Source organism: Ostrinia nubilalis, chromosome 17 (genome assembly GCF_963855985.1).
Source record: "Ostrinia nubilalis chromosome 17, ilOstNubi1.1, whole genome shotgun sequence".
In the NCBI taxonomy this organism is placed as follows: domain Eukaryota; kingdom Metazoa; phylum Arthropoda; class Insecta; order Lepidoptera; family Crambidae; genus Ostrinia; species Ostrinia nubilalis.
This window is the reverse complement of record NC_087104.1, coordinates 11,228,395-11,253,875: the sequence shown is the minus strand read 5'-3', so window position 1 is coordinate 11,253,875 and position 25,481 is coordinate 11,228,395. Positions and strand designations below refer to the sequence as shown.

Below are 25,481 nucleotides of genomic sequence, written 5' to 3'. Positions count from 1 at the left end.
AAATCTCAAAGTTTATTGATCATATCTTTGGGGCAAAAGCTTTAAATGTAGGTAAACTGAAACTGAAACAATACAGTTAGGACCTATAGGTATAGTTTCTGTAATCGTCTTTTGAAATACATAACATAATTAACAAGGAAATGTTATAACCTATTAGATAAATAAGTTCAAGTAACATGAACAATTTCACTCAACTACGAGTATATTAACAAAAATATCACCATTATTATTACAATCTTAGGTACCTAGGTACTAAGATATTTTTTTTAAATACATTGCATTACATTTCCCTTGTTCATAAAACTTTTCATGACTACGAATGAAATTAAAAGCCCCCTATGACGTCACATATGTTTCAGGGTTCTCTTGCACTTGCGAGGATCACAGCGTGCCTGCCGGCATCGCAAGGTGCAAGCCGTGCAACGCCACCGAGGTAGTCTCTGCAGATGGCTCCACGTGCGTGCCCAGAAAGTGCCAGAATAATTCTGGCAGAGTCGTCTGTAGGAAATGCCCTAGCAATGATTATATTTCTGGTGAGTAAAACCATAATAGCTAGCAAAAATTTTGTAGATAACTGTGAAAAATCACCCAAAGCCCTCCAGTTTTAGAAATGATGAAAAGTAAGATGCTATGTTAAAGTACACTAGAGGTAAAATCACTATAGATGACCCACGCTGAACTGTCCCACCAAACTCAATGACAGGGGGGCGCTACAATCGTTCAACTATATGGTTTCCAACATGGCAAAAATCAGAACCAGCGATCCGGTAAACGATAAACTTGATGCAAAAAAAAAAAAATTTACTTATATTAAATACCTATTCAGACTATTACTGTAACTAACTTCTTGTCCGTCAGTAACTCAAAACCTCGACGGTTCACCAACAAAAGAAGTGCTCTGCATAAAATGCGCGCGCGGCTTCAAACCGTTGAACAACGCGTGCGTGCGTTGCGAGGGATGCGTTTGCGCACGCTCCGATATGGTGGTGGCGGGTGCGTGCGTCCCCAAGCGATACGTCTCGGAGCGGCCCAAGTACGAAGACAGTCGCATCCACCCTTCAGTTTTGATGGATATTGTGAAATATGAGTATCGGTGTACGGTAAGTCGATTGTTCCTTAGGTAGGTACATAGTATAGTAATATACCTAATGCTAAGTAGGTAGGTATCACTTCTTCAGTGTAATTATTATTCTGTGGTGTAACTTAAACAAGTAGGTAGTAAGTAGTAGTTGGAGAAAGATTTCCACGTACACACTACATGTCGACATTTAGTAAATTCAAACTCATGAAGAAATAGGACGCTCTAATAATCCACTGTATATGTATAAGTAGCCCTACTTAATTTTATACCCTGCTTAAATATTAAACACTTACCCAACTTACAACTCCCACCCTCTGGTGAAGTTGTTATTTTAATTGTATTATGAATGCTAATAAAAGATGCCTTCTTAAGCCTACAAGGAAAAAGTTAGAGTAGGTAAGCATCTTGCGTAATTCACTTGAAGATTAATTTGGAAAGGCTATCAAAGTGTACTCGTACCTATTAGAAATTCACGTGTTGCGTCTGTTTTTTCCTTAAAAGTTTGAGATTTTATTTATATTGTTCTCAGAAAGGAGACGTTCTGGCCTGTCGGCTGTTAGCTGGTGAATGTGTCAGAAATTTTTATATGACGGACCCTGGGGGGCCTTGCAGACTTTGGTTACAAACGAAGATGGTTACTCCAAAAGGTACTTATTTAATGCCTGCAATCTGATTTTAGTGGACAGATGATCTCATAAAGGTAGAAGGATGGGAATGGATACAGGCCACTACTAGCGGTCAATCTGGATTATTGGGGGAGGTAGCAGGAGGTGTACAGCAGTTGACATGATCATTATCATTTCAGCCATAGGACGTCCACTGTTGAACATAGGCCTCCCATAGTTAGCAGTAGACATAATGTGAAATGCCTATGATGATTTCACAGGCTCGTCCGGTCGATAAAATCGTGAAGAATCTCAATTGGCAATTATTCGTTTCGTTTGATATTCAAATGAATTAAGTTTTGGTTTCAGGTTTGCCGAAACTCTTGATTGACCCGACTTCAAATGACTTTAGGCCTGGAGAATTTGTTATGCCAAAGGCAAAGGTAAATGATTGATTAAATTAGTATTCGGCTATACGAACCGGGACCATTTTCTAGGAGCTTATTTATCTTAACTTATTTTGATCTACGAAAATGTAGAGTTAATTTAGTGTTCAGTTCAGTGATTTTATAGCCTGAAAACCTAAAGGATAAACTAATTTACATCTTATAAAATGGAAATTGGTATACTAACTAGGTACAGTAGGTATGTTTTAAAAGCAATTTTGCGAAACTTCGTATGATGTGAATATTAGAAATTAACAATATCAATGAAAATTAAATTCTATTATAAACTTCCATAATTTTTCAGAATTTATCATTGGTGTTAGCAGTTTACACTTCTGAAGGAGGTTTCAAACTCATCGACTCTACAGATGACCGATGGTCACCATGTTCTTTGCCATTTGTAATACAAATCGGGAAAGATTTTACGTAAGTGTTACTTACTTCGGAGGAACAAAAACTTGTACTTTTAAAATAAATTCTACAAAATCTTATAACTTTCAGAAGGGATTGTGATTCTAACTTCACAAAATGGTCTCAGGCAATATTAAACAGTACCTTTGCTCCGTACGTCTACATGGATGGAGTGTTAAAGCCTCTACCTATTACAGTACGCACTCCAAGCGACAATTATATTCAGGTAAGTTATTAACTGTTTAACTACATAATTTATTCATTCAACTATAAAATGAAATACCGACTATTATTATTAAAATTAAACCAAACCCTTTATCTATGTTTAAATAATGTCCTCCATAACTTTAATATTCCTAATTTAATGCTCAGAACAACTTTCCATTACTCTTTTATAATGCGAACAGCTATGGACTGGAATTCGCTGCCTGCTGCTGTCTTTGCCCAACACTATAATCCGGGCCATTTCAAGGCGAGAGTGAGGCACTTTCAGGGCAGGTATTACCATCCTAGACTGAATCTCACTTAACACCAGGTGCGATCGCGGTCATATACCTGCCTTGTTATGCATAAGAAAAAAAAAACTAATTTACTACCTGATTGAGGGTTACCAATATGAAAAATTACCGTTAAACACGTAGCAATGTGTAAAATGTATCTTTATTTTCCCAAATCACAGAGAGGGTCCTGGAAGTCGGCAGATTTCACGCGATACTTTCTCGTGCACAGCGTCCTCTCGTCGACCACCAATGTCACCGGCACTGTCTACCTGCGAGAATTCTCCGCCAGAGTTCGGTGAGAATTAACATAAGAATTAACATTCACAAAGGTGCCTATTAACTTGCTAATAAATCAACATGGAAAAGGTTTCCAAGATTTAGGGTAATTGAGTGCTAGGCAGGTAATAAAATGTACAGCTACGTAGGTGTGTACTTAACATTGTTAAATTCAAAGTAGCAGTGATAGGAGGTACAGCTTAAAATAATACCCAGTATGTCTATTTTCATTGAGGAATTTATTTTTTATTTAATAATTGTCAAAGAATTATTCTTTTTATCCCAGAAATCAGAAAATGGGGTAGATCTTCTATCCCATTCGGGGTAACTTCATTACCATATTGGGTATAAGTAGGTACCTTGATTTCTTCCTTAATTTGTGTTGCCTCTGGGAAATCAAACTTGGCCCTCGAAAGATGAGAGCCCTTCACAAATAGAGCACGTAAGTAGGCGATGATAAGGATACTAAAGAAAACATTAACCAGGTCGATATGTAGTAGAATTACTTCAGAACGAGTTGAAAATTATTGATTAATTACCGGTTTTGTTTCTTCTCACCAAAAGGTAGCACGTGATTATTTGTTTAGGAAAGTTAGCGTCCATATTGTTGTTTAGAAACACATAACTAATTGAGTTCGGAAGTTGATTGGTTGTTCTACAAACGTAGGATTTACGTAAGAAAGTTTTCCTTTAGTAATATGCGTAACATTTTGTTATAATTGTTATCCAAGTAAATCTACATAATATACTAATATTATAGAGCTGAAAAGTTTGTTTAATAAGCAAATACTTGAACGCGCTAATCCGCGCCAGTTCCGATTTGAAAAATTCTTTTTATGTTTCCAATTATTTCCATTATCGAGCCCATTTATCAATAAAGGCACATTACACAATGTCGCAAACACGGGAAATATTTTTCAAACTATTTCCACGCGTACGAACTCACGGGCACAGCTATTTAATAATAATTTTCAAAGTCGCTCTTGAGATTTCTATGTAGTAACCTAGCCCGACAGCCCGTATAATCGGGCACAATCTGTCACAATTTGGGTAATAATTGCTCGGCAACACGCATAAATCTTGAAGCAATTACTGGTAATCTGGAGCTAGACCAGTAAATTAATTCTAAAATATATCTGTAATTGCTCTAGATTAATCTGAAAATATTGTCTGAACAAATTACTCATAAAACCGTATCTATTTTTTTTCTGACTAAATAAACGGGACGAACCTGGATGCGGACCGGTCGTTATGGAAATCCTTGGGGGAGGCCTTTGTCCAACAGTGGACGTCATTTTGCTGAAACGAAAATAAATAGGCGATCCTTCAAAAGAAGTACTCGTACCTACTTACAATCCAATCTGAAATTATTCATACGAATGGAAAGTATCCTGTATTGCGAATGTCAAAGCCTACACAGGACACATTTTCTGAGGGATCTAAATAATATCTTTCTTTGAAAAAGGAAAACCAGCCGCAGGCAGAGGAAATAAATTGAACAACTTTATATTATCTAGTAGCGACATAACTATAGTCTAATAATAATATGTTGGTACTTTATATTATAAACTTGGTTTTCAGGGTAGAAAGAGACAAAAATCAGGCTAGTTCTCTCAGACTACACGTCAATATTGAGGTTCGGTATGCGAGCAAGTCACCCTTGTCTCAATCTGTGACCACCACACTAAGTGTTCAACACGATTTGCCCAGTGCTGGGATCTTCAGAGGATTGGAGGTAAGTTCTTTGTTGTTTCTTATGCTCAGAACCTACCTATATGTTATAAATAAACAACTTGAAAAAATCCTTTCGCTTGCCGGGCGACTGCTCTTTCAACTGAGCTACTTTTCCCTATATGTAATTTTGAATGGTGTTTTGAGAGTAGTAGTAGTATTATTTCAGCCATAGGTCGTCCACTGCTGAACATAGGCCTCCTCCAATGATTTCCATGTTGATCGGCTGGTAGCGGCCTGCATCCAGCGCCTTACTGCTACCTTTATCTAGCCCGCTACGGTTAATAGCAGAGAATGTTGAGTGATTTTGACCAATCATAATTCTGCTAAAATATTTAATTTCATTTACTTACTCGTATTTTTCAAGTGGTTCTTATACAATGTTCCAGATATGGGGCGGTGTGTTAGGCACACTCCTGTCACTGTACGCGATAGTGCAGTGGCGCGGAGAGATGCGTAGGGGTGGCCTACATTTCTCCTTTGTGCCGCTGATGGCTGGCTCCATTTCTGATGCGCTATATTTCGTAAGTAAGACAGTAACTACCTATAGATTAATATAAGATGTTACTTTACTTACTTAAAAGTGTATTTCGGTCTGTCATAGAGTGTTTATCGCATACTTGCCTTTATTAACATTAGCAAGTGTTTAAATAATTTCTATTGTTATTTTACCATAGTAGTCAACTATCTAAAATGCCAGATTTCATCAACATCGTCATATAAGCGTGAAATTTAATCAAACGTTCATTTTAAAAAAATCACAATAATAATAATACTACGTACGAGTACTTTACCTACTTACGGTATTTTTTTAAAAGGTATTTTTTGTGTAATCTCTACTTTAAAAAATCTTATTGCAAAAGAAGATGAAATAACACCTAAAATGTATTCTTTTTTATTTGACGCTCGTTAATCGCAGATAAGTTCATCAGATTCCACTGTCTAGTCCCCTGGGAAATTTAAAAAGGCTTTGAATAAAAGATAGAGCGAGGCAAAATGAAAATTGGATAATTATGCAATCATAAAACGCTTCAAGGTATTTGAAGAAAGATTCTCTGAGATAGAACTCAGTTTACAGAACAAATTAAATGGTAATAAGATCTTTTATGCAGTTTTAATAGTTTTGTATTGCTTCAAATGATAATTTACGTAAATTAATTTGGGAGAGAAAATGTTATTGAAATAAAAAGAAACCAATAGGTAAGTACAAGCTATAAAAATTAATTTATGTATTAATATATTTAATGTAATTTTACATCCACGGAAAACGTAGGGTAGTTTCTGACCTGGGACACAGGCGCAATAAACTTTCTTTGGCAGACTAAAATACACACGCTGGCGAAGCCGCGGGCAAAAGCTAGTACATATTTAATAAGAAATAGGTATTATGTTATTTTATTTGTTATGCTATGTTATTTGTTCACACATCGCCAGGCGAGCATCGAACACGCCACCTCGTCAGTCCAACCACGACCACTCTGGCAAGAGTGCCCTATTTATGAAGAAGAATCTTATTTTGACAACTCTCTATTAGCCATATCAAGTATGTTACCGACACGCTAGTTTTATTTTGCAGGCAGCCTGGTTTTCAACTTTACACGCTCTCGCCGCGGAGGCATCCCTCGGCATGACTCTACCCTTGTCGAGTTCTGAAGAGAGGGTGATTAGGGCCTTTGTGTACTCCGCCGTTTCGTTAAAGGTACAATCAGTTTAGTTGGTAAGGCCCCTCGCCCACGGCGACTTTTTGTAGCGATTCTGTCTCGCATTCGCATCGATACAGTCGCAATGAGGTCGCTAGCTATGTGCCCTCGCCCACATAAACGCGCTTCTGTCGCGATAAAAACGCATTACTGTCACGCTTCTATCGCGATGCAAACGCGATTCAGTAACCCTGTTAGAGATGGGTTATACTAGATTTTGATACTAGGTGCACCTATTCCTAGTATTTATTAATACTCGATCCAAATACCTATTCCACCTAGTACTACGTAGTAATTTTAGCATACTTGACGCGACTAGTGCGGACTAATCCACGTAATATGACTTTAAAATACAATTTTCTTTGAAAAGATACAACCGTAGTATGAATAATGCAATTTGAAATTGAATAATAATTCCTCCCTTCATACTTCAACAGGCTTAGGACTGTCAACTTAAAAGTTGGCGTATTTAAAAGATATCAATTTCATAAAAATATTTACATAGTTTTTCTTTTTTACATGAATATGGTTTGACTACGTTTGTGTGCGTTTGCTTCGTCGCGCTCAAATTTGTTTGGTCAGACAGAGACGGAGTGAATCTCTACGTTCGCACATAAGCTTAGCGATAAATACTAGGTGCGCGTAATACACGACTACGGATTACGCAATAATAACCTCTATTACTTTGAAGGTAGGGTCGGAAATCGTGTAATTTATAAAATACTAGGTGGATCAAGTATTTAAAAAATTGGAATAGGTGCCGCCTAGTACTGTAAAATACCTAGTGTGTGGATCTGTTCTGGTAAATACGTCTCATCTCTAAACCCTCTCTCCGTTCTCCCCCCGATGTCGTCCGACACGGTCGCGCGTTTGCATCGATACAGTTGAGCTGCTGTAGCGCGTTGACATCGCATCTGTAGTGCTTTTCAAATGCGACGAACGCGCGTTAGTTCGATGCTGTCACTCGTTTACGGAACACGCGACAGCATCACTACAAAAAGTCGCCGTGGGCGAGGGCCCTAAAGCTTTCGTACCATTAATACAAAGGATTTATCAGTTGGTCGTGCGCTAAAATGATTAATATTTTGTAGGCCATCAAGGTAGCCTGGCTAAATTGGAAACAATGCAGATGTGATATTTTTTTCCTTGACTGGTCGGAGTATAATATAACACATAAAGGTAGGTTTTTACATTCATTTACACCTCATACCACCACAATAGTTGAGCGGCGGCGGGGACTGAACCCGCGTTCTTCGGATCACGAGTCGGTCAGTCCGACCCCTTCACCGTTCGACTATCGTGGCTTCAAATTGCCCAATAAAAGTGAAATAATCTTAAAACAAAAGTAACTTTGTTTATTAACAATATTGCCGAATTATAAATTCTTTATTAATCTTAAAAAATTTACAATCTAGAGTTAGTCCATTAAAAAAAATATTACAGATGCCAATGTCACTAACGATGACGGTAGTTGGAGAGTGACGACTCTAGCGAGAGAGTGGAATCGCTTGCAGGCGCAGAGGAGAGCGCCTCCGAGCTATGTCGTTACTTTAGCTCTCCTTATTCTGCAGGTAATTTGACATGCAACGACCTACCCTACCCTAAATTTTGAATTGTGCCTACCTTAACTTTGTGACAGCTTCAGGTAGTGAAGTAATACATTATTTACATGCAAAAATATTTTTTCAAAATATTCTAACACGAACGTATACATAGTGACTTGGAATTAGACCATAATCTTTAAGGGGTTATAGCACAGGTCATTTGCAACATTTTTGCATATGGACAATTGGACACTCATACATATACAAAAGTGAACTATTATAGAAACATTTTTTGAAAAATCCTAGGTGGTAACTTAAAACCTAGAGGAACAAGGAAAACACTCAAAAATATTCTTTTTCTTTATTGTCTCATATCAAAGGTCTAATTATTTTTCAGATATGATTTTACAAATGATCTGCAGGTACTATAACCCCTTACAAGATTATGCACTAATAAATTATCCTTTCTAAAAAAGTAATATCAAACTCTATTAATAACTCTTTAGCTCATAAGTCCATGGCAAGCCTATCTGCCTGCAAGCAAAGGCTACCGATGGGCAGTCACGAGCATAGCGTGGGTTTCTTCCTACGTCCTGCTGATGGGGCTACGGTGGACCCTGGATAAAGCAGCCGGTGCCCCGTCAGCTGTTTTGACGAGGGTGTGCAGGGGTACTGGTTTGTCATTGCTGGTCTTTCAAGAAGAATACTACGCGCATTATGTGCATGGCAGGTGAGATATATTAAAGTGAGAATTAGTATTACTAGTTATTAGGGAAGTTAATAGGACATACTTTTGCCGTTCTAACTATTTAATTTTCTACTATGCTGAGAAAAATAAGTAGGTAGCTACATATTTTTCACTTTTACGTTTTACCTATCCGTAGTTTATTTTTTACATAAACCCTATTAACATTGACATCGAACTATGTTACTTTCCCTTACCTAGTGATGTCTTCGTTTCAATAGAATTTTATAAAACTTATACAGAATTGGAAAAGTTTTTTGGCGTGAATAATCTACCTTCGGATCATGATTTTATTATTAAGGGCTGATTTTTCAACCATCGAATAACTTTTAACTGAAGAATAAAATTGACATATTGTCAGTTTTTGTATGGGAAATATGTCAAAATGACAATTTTATTCTTCTGATAAAAGTTAACTAACGATTGAAAAATCGGCCCTAAGACGTAGAATTAACAACATCGTATTTGAGTCAGCGTAGTATAGTCGTAACTATGTCGTAGCAACAAACCTAGTAGTCGTAGAAAATGTAGCATGGATCGTAGCAAACACTGCAAAAGTCGTAGCAATCGTAGCAAATGTCGTAGCAAACGCAGCAAGGTTCGTAGTATACGCAGCAAAGATCGTAGCATACGTAGCAAAGGTCGTAGCAGTCGTAGCAAACCTTGGTAATATCGTAGCCGTAGCTCACATTAAAATGCTATTATAAAAACCAACGATAAATCACAAATCTCAATTGTTATAAAAACTTTATTAATTATTTCAAAATTACTTTCTCATTCATTTCATGTTATTTATAGGAACGATGACAACAAAGACCTTAGATTAATGGCTGGACCTCTCGCGATGTGTCGCGTTGTCATGGCTCCCCAATTAAGGTAATAATTAATTATTCAGAGAACTTTACGTTACGGAATAACCTAATTAATAATACCAAAAAACTAGTTATGACTGCTAAATTATTATTATTTCAGGATTGTGTATAAGCAACTATCTTCTCCTGGCCTGGGTATGTCTATTATTTGGATTATTTTATCTATTGTGCCATATAATTGCTATGTTATTTATTTCACAGATGACTTGGGCAATATCGATGCGCGACGAGTTGTTTTGACAAGGCTTTTAGCTGCCTTCTTCGAAAGAGTAAGTTCAATGACTCCGAATAAACACCTTTTGTTTCTATTGATGTCGAATATTCAGTTATTCACTCCTTGAATAAGTATTTCAAACAATATTGGAAACAGAAATAGGTCTGAAAGATACCTATATCAATCTCAATAAAGCGATTCAATATTTATTTGCAAATAGACAATACATTACTTGTATGTACGACTTATACGAGTACAATACATTCAATATACCTACAACATTTTATGGTTAAACGAATACACATAAAATCTGCTGAAACTGTTGTTAGAACAAGATTTATCCGTACATTTTTTTAAAGTAAAAAAGTATTTATTTCTAAGACCAGGCGCAGACCACGGGTCACGGGCAGTTGGGTCGGGCTGTTAATCAGTATGGACATGTATGAAAGTGCGCACATTAGGTACATCGATTTGGTACTCGTATCGGCTGATTCTTCATACAAATTATAATCGGGCCCAACTATCACCCGACTAACAGTCGGTGGTCTGCGTATAGGCTAAAAGATGTAACATGTACAATTTTATTCTGGCGGTCTCTGCACTAACCAAGAAAGCTTGTATTGTAATTTAATTATTTAGGTAGCTTTTAATGATGGCAGGCCCTAGACGGCCTCAACTGGGTGGCCAGTGAGAGGACGGTGCCAGAGCGACTGATGGACGTAGAGCTGACGGAGCGGGAGGCAGGCACCACCAGCGTTCTCCTCTACGATCCTGGGGACTCTGCTCCGTCGTGTATGGTAGTCACTTGGTAAACAACTAGCCATAACATAATGCTGTTTATGGGCCTGTTTAAAAAGCATTTTTTTTCCGAATAGTACTTTTCTTGATTACTTGTTGGACTCTACAAAACAATATTTGCGTGCCAACTGTGCAGGGTTCTTTGCTTTAAAAAAGAATGTTATTTTATGATGTAATGATTTGAAAGGCTTGATATTAATCATTAAAAAATATTTAATAGCAATAAAAATATATCTCTTTAATAACGTGCTCACAAACGACAATAATGTCTAATTCGTTTTAGGTGGGGCGAGGAATGGAGTTTAGGCACGTTTGATGCTATGCTATTTGGCTGCGTTGTGCTCGCAACGGAAGATCCATTATTAGCAGCCTTTGTTACTTTATTGGCGTGGCAGGTAATAAATAATAATTAATTAGACACTTTGTAATTAATTTCCACAAAAGAGTTTTGCATAAATCATATTTGTTTCCAGATTATGAAAAGAACAAGAACTTGGTTTGGGATCAGAAATCAGAGACTAAAAACTAATGTTGATGAAAAGATATAAAAAGTACTAACCAATAAATAAATGAAACGTAAAGCGAATAGCTCCGAGAATAACAGCATTGGTTTCAGTGTGCACGAAGATGAGTGCTTTGATATCGTATGTAGTAGTGACTACAGTTACAATAATTGTAACTAGGATCAATGGCGGCAGTGGATCAGAAATGGTACAGAAGCCTGCACTAAGGTGCCACTTACAAAGCGACGTGAGCGATGATGAATCAGATATCGACTGCTCGGTTGGCATGTACGATGATGCCTCTACCACCAAGAGCACAAGCACCACAACTACCACTGTTAGAGTCATTGTAATACCACGAGGACCATTCTATGACTTCGTAGTAAATATTTGTCAAGCGCTTTTGCATAATTTTCTGGTGAACAAAGTTCGTAGATACTTTATTGTATTAAGCAAAAGTCTGGAAGGATTGGGATCCGGCAGGTTCATGAGGAGAAAGATTGAAAAGTTTTCCGAGCGTTTAGAAAGATCATCAGACCTAAGAGGTGAGTTGCTAAGAATAAAAGTACAGAACTTCCTCGATATTATATCTAGTGGAAAACCAATGGTAAACGAATTCTTCCACGCAATGAATGCGATCTATTCAGTACGCGACGACACCAAAATTGATGATTATATTTATCTTTTGAAAAGATATGGAATGGGTAAAAGCAGGCACATCGGAGACCGAACACGAGATATTTTCGAAAAATTAATATTTCGCGTTTTTTATAAACAAAAAGATGCAATTCAAGAAGACATCAAGTTAAAATTTCATTCTGCTTACATAGAGTACTTATATGGAAAGGCATAAAAATAGCTTGTGATCACGAACCGTGAAATTATATTTTTACGACTGCAATATTATATTTTATCACAATGTGTTCAGTGTTTAAATGTCTTTGTTTATTCAACATTATATTACATTTATCCTTGGTGAATTTAGGAAATGGAGTACAAGTTGAGAAATTAATCGAATCGAAACATAATTTGGCATTTGGTGAGCCGTTAGCGGTACAGAGAGCCGACATAAGATATAATGGTGTATTTGAGAACTTTTTGAGAAATCTTTTCAACCTTCTGACCAAAGGGTTTCCCGAAAGGAAATTAATAAGATACTGTCGAGTTCTGAGCCGTCATTTGGGTGACATGGAGTATAAATATACAAAAATGTTAGCTAAGCGTATGAGACATTTATCTAGAATGTATCGTAAGGATGTGAAGCAAGAGATAGAAGAATATGGAAAGGAGCTAGAAAAGCAAATGCCGATGAGAACTGCGTTTCTGGAAGCTATGAACGCAGCGTTTACTTTGAGAGAGAAGGTATTGTTCAACGATTACATATTCGATGTGAGAGATTATGGGAATGAAGACAAACCATTCATTGAAGATGAGACTCGCAAGTTACTCAATATGATACTTGAGAGCGTCCTAAAGCTTAGTCGAACCGATCAGAAAGAGCTGGAGCGTAGGCTGCGTAAAGCTATTAAAGAATATCGAAGAGAAAATATATTATCTTAAACAAATTTATATGCTATTGCTATGTTTTTTGTTCTTTTTAATTTTGATGATGACTCATAGATGAAATATAGCGCAAATCAATATTTTATAAACATTTGTTACCAATACGGCACACCATTACAGGAATGCGAGTAGTTTTGTATGGTGTCAAATGGAAGCTACTAGACAAAAAACGTTTGCGCGGTGTGGTTGATATATATATATATAATACAAGGTACTAATATTAAAAGTAAATATTTACTTTAGTAGTTGTGGCATAATGTACAAGACACAAAATATCCATTATAAAAATAATTATGAAACAAAACCCATTAATAAATAGATAGATACTATCTATTCTATTAGGTACTACGCGCACAACGGCCCAATCAAGAGGCTAAGTGCGATTTTGACTCTTGCTCTGCTAAACTAACTACCAGTACTAGTACTGCTATACTACTTTTAAGTACCTACCTACGTGTAATAAATAAATATTTTTTTCTTTAATTATTCAGTTTTTTTCTTTCCTCCTTCTCCTTTCCTCTTTCTCCTCATCAATTAAAAGGACGTAATAACTTACATGAATTATCTTATGCACAATCACCTGCTTACCTTTACTTACTACCTTGTTTAAACATAATTATTGTTTGTGTACGCGTTTCAATAATAAAATAACAACAATTTATCAATGAACACACAAAAAGAAAAAACATTTTCCACAGACGCATTATGGAGAGAAACTCCGACTCTATCTACGACATTGACGACATTGTCGACATTTTCGCAAAAACTTTTGATTCTTTCCCGCGCTAAAACCATAGACAATTTTATTTTATTTTATAGGAACGGCAAGGAATGGCATTCTCGCGATGTATTAATGAAAAAAACCGGTAAAGTCAAAACGGTGATTGAAAACAGACTGATCAAGCATAGAAAATATTTTTATTTCTAGCAACACTAATGACATCGATGAACAAATGAAATACGGCAACGTCACGCACGAAGTGGTGAACCAAAGTGATTGTTCATTCGGCGTTTCAAAAATTGTAAATTCACGGATTGTAACTATAATTTTTAGTAAAAATGGCAGACAATAAAAGGTAAGAGTATTACAGTGTATGTTTTTGTTTTATAATTCGCGGAGATGCTTTATTTGGCATCGTTTTGTGGCATTACTCTGCAAGCTATAGTTTGAAAAATTGGCTTGTCATCATGTCTGATATATTGAAACCGAGTACATATTACAAAAGAATGATTATTTTAACTCTATACAGATCGTTATTGCTTAGTTTCCTTGATATATGGTGCTAAAGAGTTTGGTGAATGTAGATTTTCTTAAAAACTTGAAGATGCAGCCGTATTTTTTACATGTTTGGTTGTGTGTAGCCCTGATGATCTCTCGACCGCGATCCTGCGCCGCAAGGACAGGCCCAACAGGCTCATCGTGGAGGAGGCGGTCAGCGACGACAACTCGGTGGTCGCGTTATCACAGGTAGGGCTCCGGTCATTGTCCCCACTCCACCTTCAGCAAATGCTAATGGCATCAATCACCATAGACACCCATTAGATTTACAAATCGTTTTATTCTCTATCAAAATGTATAATTTTTTCATGCTAAGTAATAATTTCTATCAAACAGTTGTATGAAATCCTTTGTTAGTTCCATAGTAACAATGGAACATTGTTTAGAGTTAAGTACCTTCTAGTTTTTTGCTGATAATACTCTATGAAAGTACATTTCCGGGCTGAATTTGAAATATTGGCTTAAAAAGGTGCAATTAAAGCGAGAATTAACGGTTAACTTGCACAACTATGTTGCTGTTTACAAAGCAAAACAAATTGAGCAAATACATAGTAAAATAATGACAGTCATTCTAACCTAAAAAAAACTCAATAGTAAACTGTACAGTTACTACCACAAGTAAAATTCCACTCAACATCAATAAAGTACTTGCTGTAATGTCTGGAATTATTTCATCACATTAATTAAAAAATTTCAACTATTATGGTATTCGCAAATATGCTGAAATGCAATGCATTTGTACTGAAATCATGATAAGTTATCATCAGAATGTAAATCAAAACTTTCCAATTATTACAATCAAATATTGGGTATTCCCCTGAAAACAATGTAGCTGGTAAGGTGAAAACAATGAAATGAACTGTTTTTGCAAAGTATTGAATGATTTTGCCATACATTTTTAATTTAATTTAACTTATTACAGCAGACCCAACACAAAATAAACTTAGTTTTATTATTTATAGCTTCGTAAAATCCACATCTATCCATCATCATGTAATACACATCTAAAAAATATCAAAAAAGGAATCTTACCAGAACCTTATTCATCTGTTAGGAAATAAAACAAGAACAATAGCTTAAATGTATTATTATTTATTCAACATCAGGCCAAAATGGAGCAGCTACAACTATTCCGTGGAGACACAGTGCTACTCAAAGGCAAGAGACGTAAGGAAACTGTCTGCATCGTCCTGTCAGACGACAACTGCCCCGATGAGAAGATCCGCATGAACCGTGTGGTCAGGAACAACCTGCGAGTCAGGCTGTCAGATGTGGTGTCCATAGCACCGTGCCCATCCGTCAAGTATGGAAAGCGAGTGCACATACTGCCCATCGATGATTCCGTTGAAGGTTTGACTGGGTGAGTTACAATATTTTATTGCAGAGTAGCTAACGTCACTAAAAGATTAACTGGTTTTTCCCATAAGAACAAAATAAAAAGTGTAGTAGTATTCTGTAAAAATGGTTAATGATTCATCATCTACAACAGTGTGTCACCATGAAGCCAGATAAAACATGATGAAATATCAAATTGAATTACAAGAAATCATTATTTTAGTATTAATTTTTTTCTGGAAAAGAACTTGCTACATTTTGAAAAGTAGAAACGCATTTTATTGCATTATAATGACCTGACATTATTACTTAATAGCCTCATCTCTCAGGTTTGGTCGCATGTGTGTTATTGATGTGTTCTGGGAGCGGATTATTTGACTGGTATTCCATTGAATAGCAAAGTCCATCACTGGTAAGAGCTCTAATTTCTCTCGCTGAGCTCGAGGATGTGCCATCTCTTGAGGCGCTTTGTATCTTCGTCCATTAGCAGGTTCTTGGCCAGCGCGTTCCTATGTCTGTCGAGTCTCTGTCTGTACTTTTTGCTGTAGTTGCTCACTTCCTCCTTTACAGTCGGCATCTCAAGGTATTCGTGTATTTCTGCGTTTCTCACAAACCAGTGGGCGCTGGAGACTGTTCTCAATGCGATGTTTTGGAATCTCTGTATTATTTCCAGGTTGGAGTTGCTAGCAGATCCCCAGAGTTCTATTCCGTAGGTCCAGATTGGTTTGATAATAGACTTGTAGACGAGCAGTTTGTTGTTGATAGAGAGTCGGGATTGTCATCCTATCAGCCATGACAGGTTCCTGAGTTGCATATTTGCTTCAGTTCTCTTGGCTTTAACATGATTTGCCCAGGTTAGCCTTCTATCGAGGTGCAAGCCCAGGTACTTCACAGTGTTATTGGTTGGCAAGGGTTTGCCTTCCAAGGTGACAGGAGCACAATCACCTTTTCGAAGGGTGAAGGTTATTTGTGTGGACTTAGTTACGCTGGGCCTGATTCTCCATTTTTTCAGCCACAAGTCTATTTTGTTAAGCTGGGTCTGCAATTTGGTTGATGCCTTTTCCGGGTCTGTATCGCTTGAGAGGCACGCGGTGTCGTCTGCATAGGTAGCCGTCACTACATCAGGTGTCTCAGGCAGGTCTGCCGTATATATGGAGTATAGGACAGGTCCCAGCACTGATCCTTGCGGTACCGAGGCTCTGATTTCACACAGCTTGGAGAATTCTTCTTCATATTTTACTTGAAACCTTCTTAGTTCCAGGTAGGATTTTAGGATCATGTAGATTGAGTTCGGTAGTAGGGTTTTTAGTTTGTATAGTAGACCCTTGTGCCAGACTTTGTCGAATGCCTGTTGTATGTCTAGGAATACAGCAGAGCAGTATTCTTTTTTCTCAAGTGATTGCCTGATTTTTTGGACCACTCTGTGCACTTGCTCAACAGTAGCATGTTTCTCCCGAAACCCAAACTGGTGATCCGGTATGATCCCATTCTCATCCAATATAGGCTTCAGTCTCCACAGTAGTATCTTCTCGAACAACTTAGATAAGATTGGAAGTAGACTTATCGGTCTATATGAACTGGGTTCAGTTGGAGGTTTTCCTGGCTTCGCAATCATGCATATGGTAGATATCTTCCAGATGTTTGGGAAATGGTGTATTCTGAGGATTGCATTGAATAGCATTGTTAGAAATACTATTGGTTTTCTGGGTAGTTGTTTGAGAATTTCCCCCGTTATAAGATCGAAGCCTGGTGCTTTTTTGTTGGCTAGTTTAAATATTGTTCTTTTGAGTTCCCTAGGAGTCACCAAAGCCAGTGGCAATGTCAATTGTTGATCACTTTGGATCATCATTTCGACTTCTGCTTCGAATTCTGTAGAGGATGACTCGTTCGGAGTGAAAACTTGACTAAGGTGTTCTGCAAACAACTCCGCTTTCTCTTTTCCGCTTCTGGCCCACGCTTCAGCTGCACTTTTTCTTATCGGTGGAATGTGATTTTGTGGTCTTTTGAAGTTTTTAGTTATTTTCCAAAGGGAGTAGCCGTCTTTTTTGTAAGCGGATAAATTGGACAGCTTATGTTGGAATGCTTCATTTTGATTCTCTTTTATAAGTTCTTTCAGCTCTCTGGAGGCTCTGTTATATTTTGCTCTGTCACCATGATGTCTACCTGTCTGCCATTGCCTTCGTAGTTTTCTTTTTTCTACCAACTTGTTACGTATTTCAAGTGGAATATTATTTTTTGGGGCAGGGTTATTTAGGGCCGGTGTTGCACGCCACGCGGCGACCTGGATGAGATTTGTTATATAGAAGGCAGCTTCTTCTATATCCTCTGCTGTTTTTAATTTAACTTTCAAGTCTATTTCCTGTTCTATGTATCTTGCAAATGAGTCCCAGTCGGTTTTGTGGTTAAATAATGTCGATATCGGTTCTTTAGTTATTACTGAGGTACTAAACGTTGCTATAATTGGTGTGTGGTCAGATACAGAGTCAAGTGAGGATTCAATTTTGAAGTACATTTCTGATAGACCTTTCACAACAAAGAAGTCCACAAGATCAGGAATTTTATTCGCGTCAGTCGGCCAGTACGTTGGCTCGTTTGTTCCCAGTGTTATTAGTTTCTGGTTGTCGATACTCTTTTTTAGTTCTCTTCCTTTGGTAGTCGTCAATCTTGAACCCCAATACGTGTGCTTGCAATTCCAGTCACCGCCACTTATGAATCGGCTTCCCAGACTCTCAAAGTATCCATCGAACTCATTTTGTTTTGGGTTATGCTTTGGGGGGCAGTAAATAGCGCTAACATTTATGGGGCCCATTTTCTCATGTATAGTAACAGTAACGGCCTGCATCCAGTCTTCTCGGAATTGACTATGCAGGTGGTGTTTTATGTTATTTTTTAAAATGATAGCAGCACCACCGTGAGAGGTACTGTCAGGGTGGTTTGTACAGTATACTTTATAATTCTTCATATTGAATGTTTTTGTATCATTGAGATGAGTTTCTGATATTAGAGCTATATCAACCTTATTCTCCTTCAGCAATATGTCTAGTTCTTGTTTGTTTGGCGCAAGACCATTTATATTCCAGGTAGCGATTCTTAGGGAAGTCATTGGGATAGTTTACTCATGAGAGTGATGATAAGGTTCATCATAGTACTTAGCTGGGCGATCAGCTGGTCTATTCTTTCAGTTTGTGACATTATTAGCGTTTCTAGATTCGGTCTGCGTTCACGTGGAGTATATTCAGGTTCCGTTTTTGTCATTTCTGGTTTCTGTGGCTCATGCCTAGCGTTATTTCTTGCGTATGTTCTCTGAGACTGCACAATGTCATCGTTATTTCTTGTATATGTTCTTTTTCTTTGAGTGTAATCTTCTTTATTTTCAGTATATGTTCTTTTATTTTCCATGTGATCTCCTTTGTTTCTTATATTTTGTTTCTGCGATTTTAGGGGCTTGGGGTCTTTTTCTGTATATTGTGTGTTTGTAAGGTCTATAATTTTTTCCATTTCTTTTGTGTTTTGGTTATATTTCGATCGTCTATTTTTAACTATTTCACTATAGAGTTGATGGCATTGAGCTGCAGTCAGTTCTTGTGTTTTGCTTTGGTCTGATAGATTTTTAACAGTGTCTTTGGGCTCGGTTGTAGCAGTTGTTGGAGTGTTATTCTTGTACGGTGAAGTCTGCCGATCTCCGTCATAGTCGTCATTTATGTTCGCTTTTTGCCGTACTAAAGATTTGTTCGTGAGTCGTTTTCTAGCTAAGACTTCTCTATATACTTGACATCCTTTGTAGCTAGCAGGGTGGCATCCAGAGCATAGGGCGCATTGTGCTGGGGTGTTTCTATCAACAGTGCATTTAGTGGTTTCGTGGGCTCCAGCGCACTTAACACACCTGTAAGGTCGCATACAGTTATTTTTGCTGTGCCCATATTGTTGACATCTCTTGCATTGTACTACGGAGTTTTTTCTTTTCGGGTCTTCTATGAGTACTCTTTGGTTGTAGATTACTTTTATGTCTTTCACAAATTTATTGTTCTCATGTTGGGCTATGTTAACAAAGAATGTATTTAATGGTTCTTTGGTTCCTGGTTTTCGGGCTGTTACAATTTCTCCCTGTACAGTGTTTCCAGTTTTCTCTATTGCAGCAACAATGTCATCTTTTGGTGTACTAAAGTGGAGGTGTTTTATAACAATCCGAATACTTTTTTGGTCTTTTCGCGTGAAAGTGTATCCTATTAAACCCTTGCATCGGATGTGCTCTATCATTTCTTTGTATTTTTCTATGGTGTTTGTGGTTATGATGAGTTTGCTCTTTGAGAGTATCTTGTAGGTGAAGTCTTCTTTCCCTACAACTTCTTCAATTGTTTCGGTGAGTTTGCTCAGGTCGTCCACCCCATAGAGAATGATCGGTGGCGGTTTTGGTATGCGTTTGACTGGGACGTCTGTCCCTTCTTCATCAAGCAAGGCAAAACTGTTGCTTGTCTCAATATTTAGGTTGGCATTGTGGGCATGGCTATTTATCTCTCGGTTGGCTATATGTCTTTTTGCTTGGTTCCTCTTTAATTCTTTTTCATCTGGAGAGCGAGTTCGCTTCTGTGTAAGCGTTTGCGGTCTATTCAGATTGCATTCATTTCTCATGCTGTTTTCATTTGCTTCACCAAAGGATGCAGATCTTTGACGGTTGAATAGCCCTGGGTGGAATAGTTGTTGTGTGAGTAATTTCCTTGGTTTGTCAGTTGGTGTTTCCTTGGTAGTCAATCCTTCATTAAGCAAAGTTGTGCCCCCCCCAGAATACGAAGGGCAGCCTGGGCTTGGGTCAGTCAAGTTATGCTGGGCTGACTCAAGCCCAGAGAGGGATTCTCCGGTATCAGCGGTACCCTCCTGGGGTAGTTTCTCTTTCAAATTTGCTTTCATAGTTGTTTAACTCCCTTCTTTACTCCAGACCTTTTAAGAGCTATTTTGGCTCTAAGGCTCGCTGTAGCCTCCTCCGAACAGTTGCCTGATCAGGTGTATGGTTATACCGCCATGGCTCGGTCGCCAGTGCCTCGTCTGTTATCTAGCAGGGAGCACCACAGTAACCTATTGGGTAGTGTCGCCATCTGGCGCGTGCAGGTGAGGTTGACGGTTGGGTAGGATAAGCTGTTAAATCCATTCTCCCCTTACTCCCCTCCCGCTCCCAGAACACATCTAATTATGGCTATGGATGGCCGTAGATAATAAGAGGAGAAAAAAAAATGTGTGTTATTGTAATTATTTTTTAATTGATATCTAATTTCATTACATTCAAAGAATCTTAAAGCAGCAAAGATTTTTTTCTGTCACTTTTTTAATAGTAAAAAATCTACCGAAAAATCACCACAATGTTAGATGATGTTAATGCAAAATGTTAGATTCTAACACCACCATCTTCCGCAGAAACCTGTTCGAAGTGTACCTGAAGCCTTACTTCATGGAGGCATACCGGCCCATCCACCGTGACGACACTTTCATGGTGCGCGGAGGCATGCGAGCGGTGGAGTTCAAAGTGGTGGAGACCGACCCCTCTCCTTACTGCATCGTGGCACCTGATACGGTCATACATTGCGAGGGAGAGCCCATCAAGCGTGAGGTAATTATTTCGACCTATGTATTTAGCAATCTGTTCAGACAAGTCTTTGTATCATCATCATGAATGTGTTTAAGTCTTCAATTATTATTATAGATACTCTTTATTGTGCACCACATAAGAAATCTACAAAACAGCCGTTTTATCTGAAATCAATTAAACGTCTTATAAACAATATTACATTTGAGCCTTACATTACACATAACATTTGTATGTGCCAAATCAAAGACCATACATAAATATCTAGTCGACATTGAATATTTCAGCATTTTTTAATATTAGATTATCTACCATTTGTAAAATTCTGACTGCAATGTCAAGTCAAGGTTAAATTAATTTCACTGTACAAGTACTCAGTGAATCTCCCTGCAACATGAGACATACTGAGAGGCTGCCATTTTGATTCAAACTACTAATTTACATATTTTATTTATCTCTGCAATCTGATCAATTTCTCTCTTTCTTTCTAAACTTCTCATCCTACCTCCTACTATCCTACTAATTTTATAAATGTTAAAGTTTGTATGGATGTCTGGATGTTTGTTACTCTTTCACGCAAAAATTACTGAACTGAATTATTGTTTTTAACCCAGAATAACATATAGGCTATAATTTATGACGATCTGTGACAAACTAAATTTCACGCGGGTGAAGTCGCGTTCAAAAGCTAGTTACTAATATGCAGAAGAGGAGTCATTGAACGCCATTTGATGAACCAAATAAACAACATTCCTCCCTTCCTAAACTTCTCCGTCTCTTTCACCACTAACAGGAAGAAGAGGTGGCATTGAATGCCATAATGTGATGAACCAAATAAACTTTCCTCCCTTCCTAAACTTCTCCGTCTCTTTCCACCACCAACAGGAAGAAGAAGAAGCATTAAACGCTGTGGGTTACGACGACATCGGCGGCTGCCGCAAGCAGCTGGCTCAGATCAAGGAGATGGTGGAGTTGCCGCTGCGGCACCCGTCGCTGTTCAAGGCCATCGGCGTGAAGCCTCCGCGCGGAATCCTCATGTACGGCCCGCCTGGTACCGGGAAGACGCTGATCGCTCGTGCTGTCGCTAATGAGACCGGTGAGTACTTAACTTTGACGATGGAGACTTGACTTACTTGACTTAAGGTCCTACGTCCCCTAAATGGGGCAGAAGGCGTCCACAACATTCCTCCATCGCGTTCGGTCTTGAACTTCGCGTTTGATTTCACTAAAGGCTGATTAAAGGTTCGGCCAAACCAACGCGATCAGCCGGTGTGCAGCGATGGCGATCAATAAATGCATTGATCTGATCTGTCTGGTCATGTAGGTATTAAGTAGGTAACTAATTTTTTTTTTATTTTTTAAAAGATTATCAGCAATTTGTATTGCCCAAATTAATAATAGTCCCATTAGCTCCTCGTGTTAAGCTAAATAAGCTTGTGTTACGAGTGGGCTCACCACAATAGTCGAGCGGCGGTGGGATTCGAACCCGCAAAAGGACATTGTCAGAAACCGCCTAAAAAACCGCCCAAAAACATTAACCCATCATAATTATTTTCTATTTTTTTTAATACATTAAGCACCCTTTCATTCTAATGGACACTTAAGCATTGAAAAATTAAATAAATAAGTCTTTTAACGTTTATTCTATAATACTATTACAACTTCCGGACGTTTTGGTGCGTGGCATGGTCTAAAACCTATCAAGTTCCATAATTTTTGCCGATAAAATCTGTACGAGGCATTACCGTACTTTATTGCTGGGAGTCCATGTATAGTGATGTTCCTGCGGCCATCATAGACAATAAAATATCGATTTTGAAAATAAAATAAATCGATTAAACTGCTTTGAAGACTAGATTTGCGTTAAAAGCTAAAAAGATATTGACAGTTTGACACTATTACAAGAAGATATCTAAAGTGTCCAACTGGTCGAAGGTCGTAAATAAAATAAAAATAATTAGGACCATAAACTGATATTCATGGTATCATAACTGTAAAAGTGTCAGAATCCGATGTTGAATCCAATGCCAGTTGAAGTGTGAGAAACATATATATTTTTTTTTTATGTGACAGGAGGCAAATGAGCAGACGGATCACCTGATATCAACCTAGTATAGTTGCCAGTCTCTCATAATCTATGCCAATGAGGGTTTTCGCGATTGAAAAATCCGCCAGATGGCAATACGTAGACGTGAGGTCCAAATGCTGCATGATTGGTTATTTTTGACATGACATTGACAGATATCCACCAATCATGCAGCATTTGGACCTCGCGTCTACGTATTGCCATCTCGCGGATTTTTCAATCGCGAAAACCCTCATTCATAGCACATGTATAATAATAGACCAAATGAACTTTTATAGATTGTGAAAGAGAAGATAAAGATTTTATTATTTTATTAAAATCTTGCCACGAGGTAGTTTTTCGATGTATCTATAGTCAAGTGTATGGCTCTGAGACGTGGTCGCTTACTATGGGCCTCATAAGAAGGCTCAAGGTCACCCAAAGAGCGATGGAGCGTGCTATGCTCGGAGTTTCCCTGCGTGATCGAATCAGAAATGAGGAGATCCGTAGGAGAACCAGAGTGACTGACATAGCCCGCAGAATCGCTAAAATCAAGTGGCAGTGGGCGGGGCACATAGCTCGAAGAGCTGATGGCCGCTGGGGCAGGAAAGTTCTTGAGTGGCGACCACGAGCTGGAAGACGTAGCGTGGGCAGGCCTCCCACTAGGTGGACCGACGATCTGGTAAAGGTCGCGGGAAGTACCTGGATGCAAGCGGCGCAGGACCGGTCTTTGTGGAAATCCTTGGGGGAGGCCTTTGTCCAGCAGTGGACGTCTTTCGGCTGAAACGAACGAACGAACGAACGAACGAGGTAGTTTTTCAGTAGAAACCAGGATTGGATAATCGCTACAGGCAAGTATCAGAACATTTTATAAATATTTTTAATCGATTATATCCATGTGAATCGTTTTAATAAATTGTCATTTTACTTTTTCAATTAAAACTTTTTCAATCCCTAGTCTTGTCAAACTGTCATAATGTCAACAAATTATAAATGTCACGTCAGTTGACTCAATTTCAGTCTTCTGTGCGTTTATTGTATTTTTATTTCAATGAAATAGTGCTAAAGGGTTAGTACTAAAACTGAAAGCCTTTTTTCAGAAAGAAAACCAATGTGGTGCCCTTATTATTCATGCTGTTTGAAAGTTACAAGTCAGTGATACAGAGTTGCCGACATTATAACTCCGTAGTGATACCATACCAAAGAAGAAGTTTTCCTAAACACTTGTGTTGTTTTTATATGTGATCGAATAAAAAGGATTAATTCTACTGCTCAAATGGAATAACTTATCCCAAGAGACCGAATATAAAAAAACCTCTCCATAGAAATTATCACCATCACGAGGATGTGAATTTTTTTGAGAATTTGATATTGGTCCTGTAAGAAAAGTAGTTGTATTTCAGTAGTAGAATCAACCCTTCTTGTTTCATCAGCAAGAGTAACTATAAAAACGCCCTGTAGGTAGGTATTATTAAGCTGAAGAGTTTGTTTAGTGTCAAAGACTGTCACACAGTGTAACTTAAATTGGCATATTATGATAATGAACATAAAAACTTAAATAAATATTTATGTTAATATTTTTTCTATTTATTTATTTTCCCAAAGCTTCACAGTGACAGCTGAAACAGCAATACTGTTAACAAAACAGTAAAACTAAACTTGGAACAAACTGTTACAAATATGAGGGGTTTAATATTTTACAAATTAAAATAAAACCGCAAGTTGCTTTACTTTCTCGTATAGGTAATAAATGTAATTAATGGCTAGATTATTAATGTTACTTTGTTACCCTCAATAGTGAGGAAATCTTATAAAATGGTAACCCTGATTTTTATTGTCATTCAAGTGCTCTTTCTTCGCATAGGCTTCTGTGATTTGGCCAAGGGCCACACACATTGCGATAACATTATGCGACATTGATTTGACAGCAGCGGAGTGAAGTCTTGCGACTATGCAAAATGATACCCTGTAATCGTAGCGCATACAGACATAGACTGGGCGGGGCACATAGCTCGTAGAGCTGATGGCCGCTGGGGCAGGAAAGTTCTTGAGTGGCGACCACGAGCTGAAAGACGTAGCGTGGGCAGGCCTCCCACTAGGTGGACCGACGATCTGGTGAAGGTCGCAGGAGGTGCCTGTATGCGAGCGGTGCAGGATCGGTCTTCGTGGAAATCCTTGGGGGAGGCCTTTGTCCAGCAGTGGACGTCTTTTCGGCTGAAACGAACGAACGAACGATAC

At 38.1% G+C, this 25,481-nt stretch overlaps 2 protein-coding genes and 1 long non-coding RNA gene across 3 annotated transcripts in view; all 3 read left to right on the top strand.

Moving 5' to 3' along the window:
• Positions 1-9,843: 9,843 nt before the first annotated feature.
• On the top strand, positions 9,844-13,177 carry LOC135080078 (uncharacterized). The gene is made up of 6 exons (XM_063974755.1): positions 9,844-9,915; positions 10,012-10,046; positions 10,113-10,180; positions 10,785-10,933; positions 11,207-11,318; positions 11,397-13,177. The coding sequence occupies exons 1-6, from the start codon at positions 9,866-9,868 to the stop codon at positions 11,469-11,471; spliced, it is 489 nt and encodes a 162-aa protein (XP_063830825.1). The 5' UTR covers positions 9,844-9,865; the 3' UTR covers positions 11,472-13,177.
• A 755-nt stretch (positions 13,178-13,932) lies between these two features.
• The window catches only part of LOC135080080 (transitional endoplasmic reticulum ATPase TER94), a 43,543-nt gene continuing 31,994 nt past the window's right edge, over positions 13,933-25,481 (top strand). Inside the window, exons 1-5 of the mRNA XM_063974756.1 lie at positions 13,933-14,065; positions 14,352-14,457; positions 15,375-15,628; positions 21,010-21,202; positions 22,064-22,274. Of these exons, the coding sequence (XP_063830826.1) occupies positions 14,049-14,065; positions 14,352-14,457; positions 15,375-15,628; positions 21,010-21,202; positions 22,064-22,274 (781 nt within the window). The 5' untranslated portion in view covers positions 13,933-14,048. The remainder of the gene's footprint in view (positions 14,066-14,351; positions 14,458-15,374; positions 15,629-21,009; positions 21,203-22,063; positions 22,275-25,481) is intronic.
• On the top strand, positions 22,675-24,820 carry LOC135079742 (uncharacterized). Its single transcript, XR_010258885.1, has 2 exons — positions 22,675-23,595; positions 24,054-24,820. It is a non-coding gene; the product is annotated as an uncharacterized LOC135079742 (long non-coding RNA).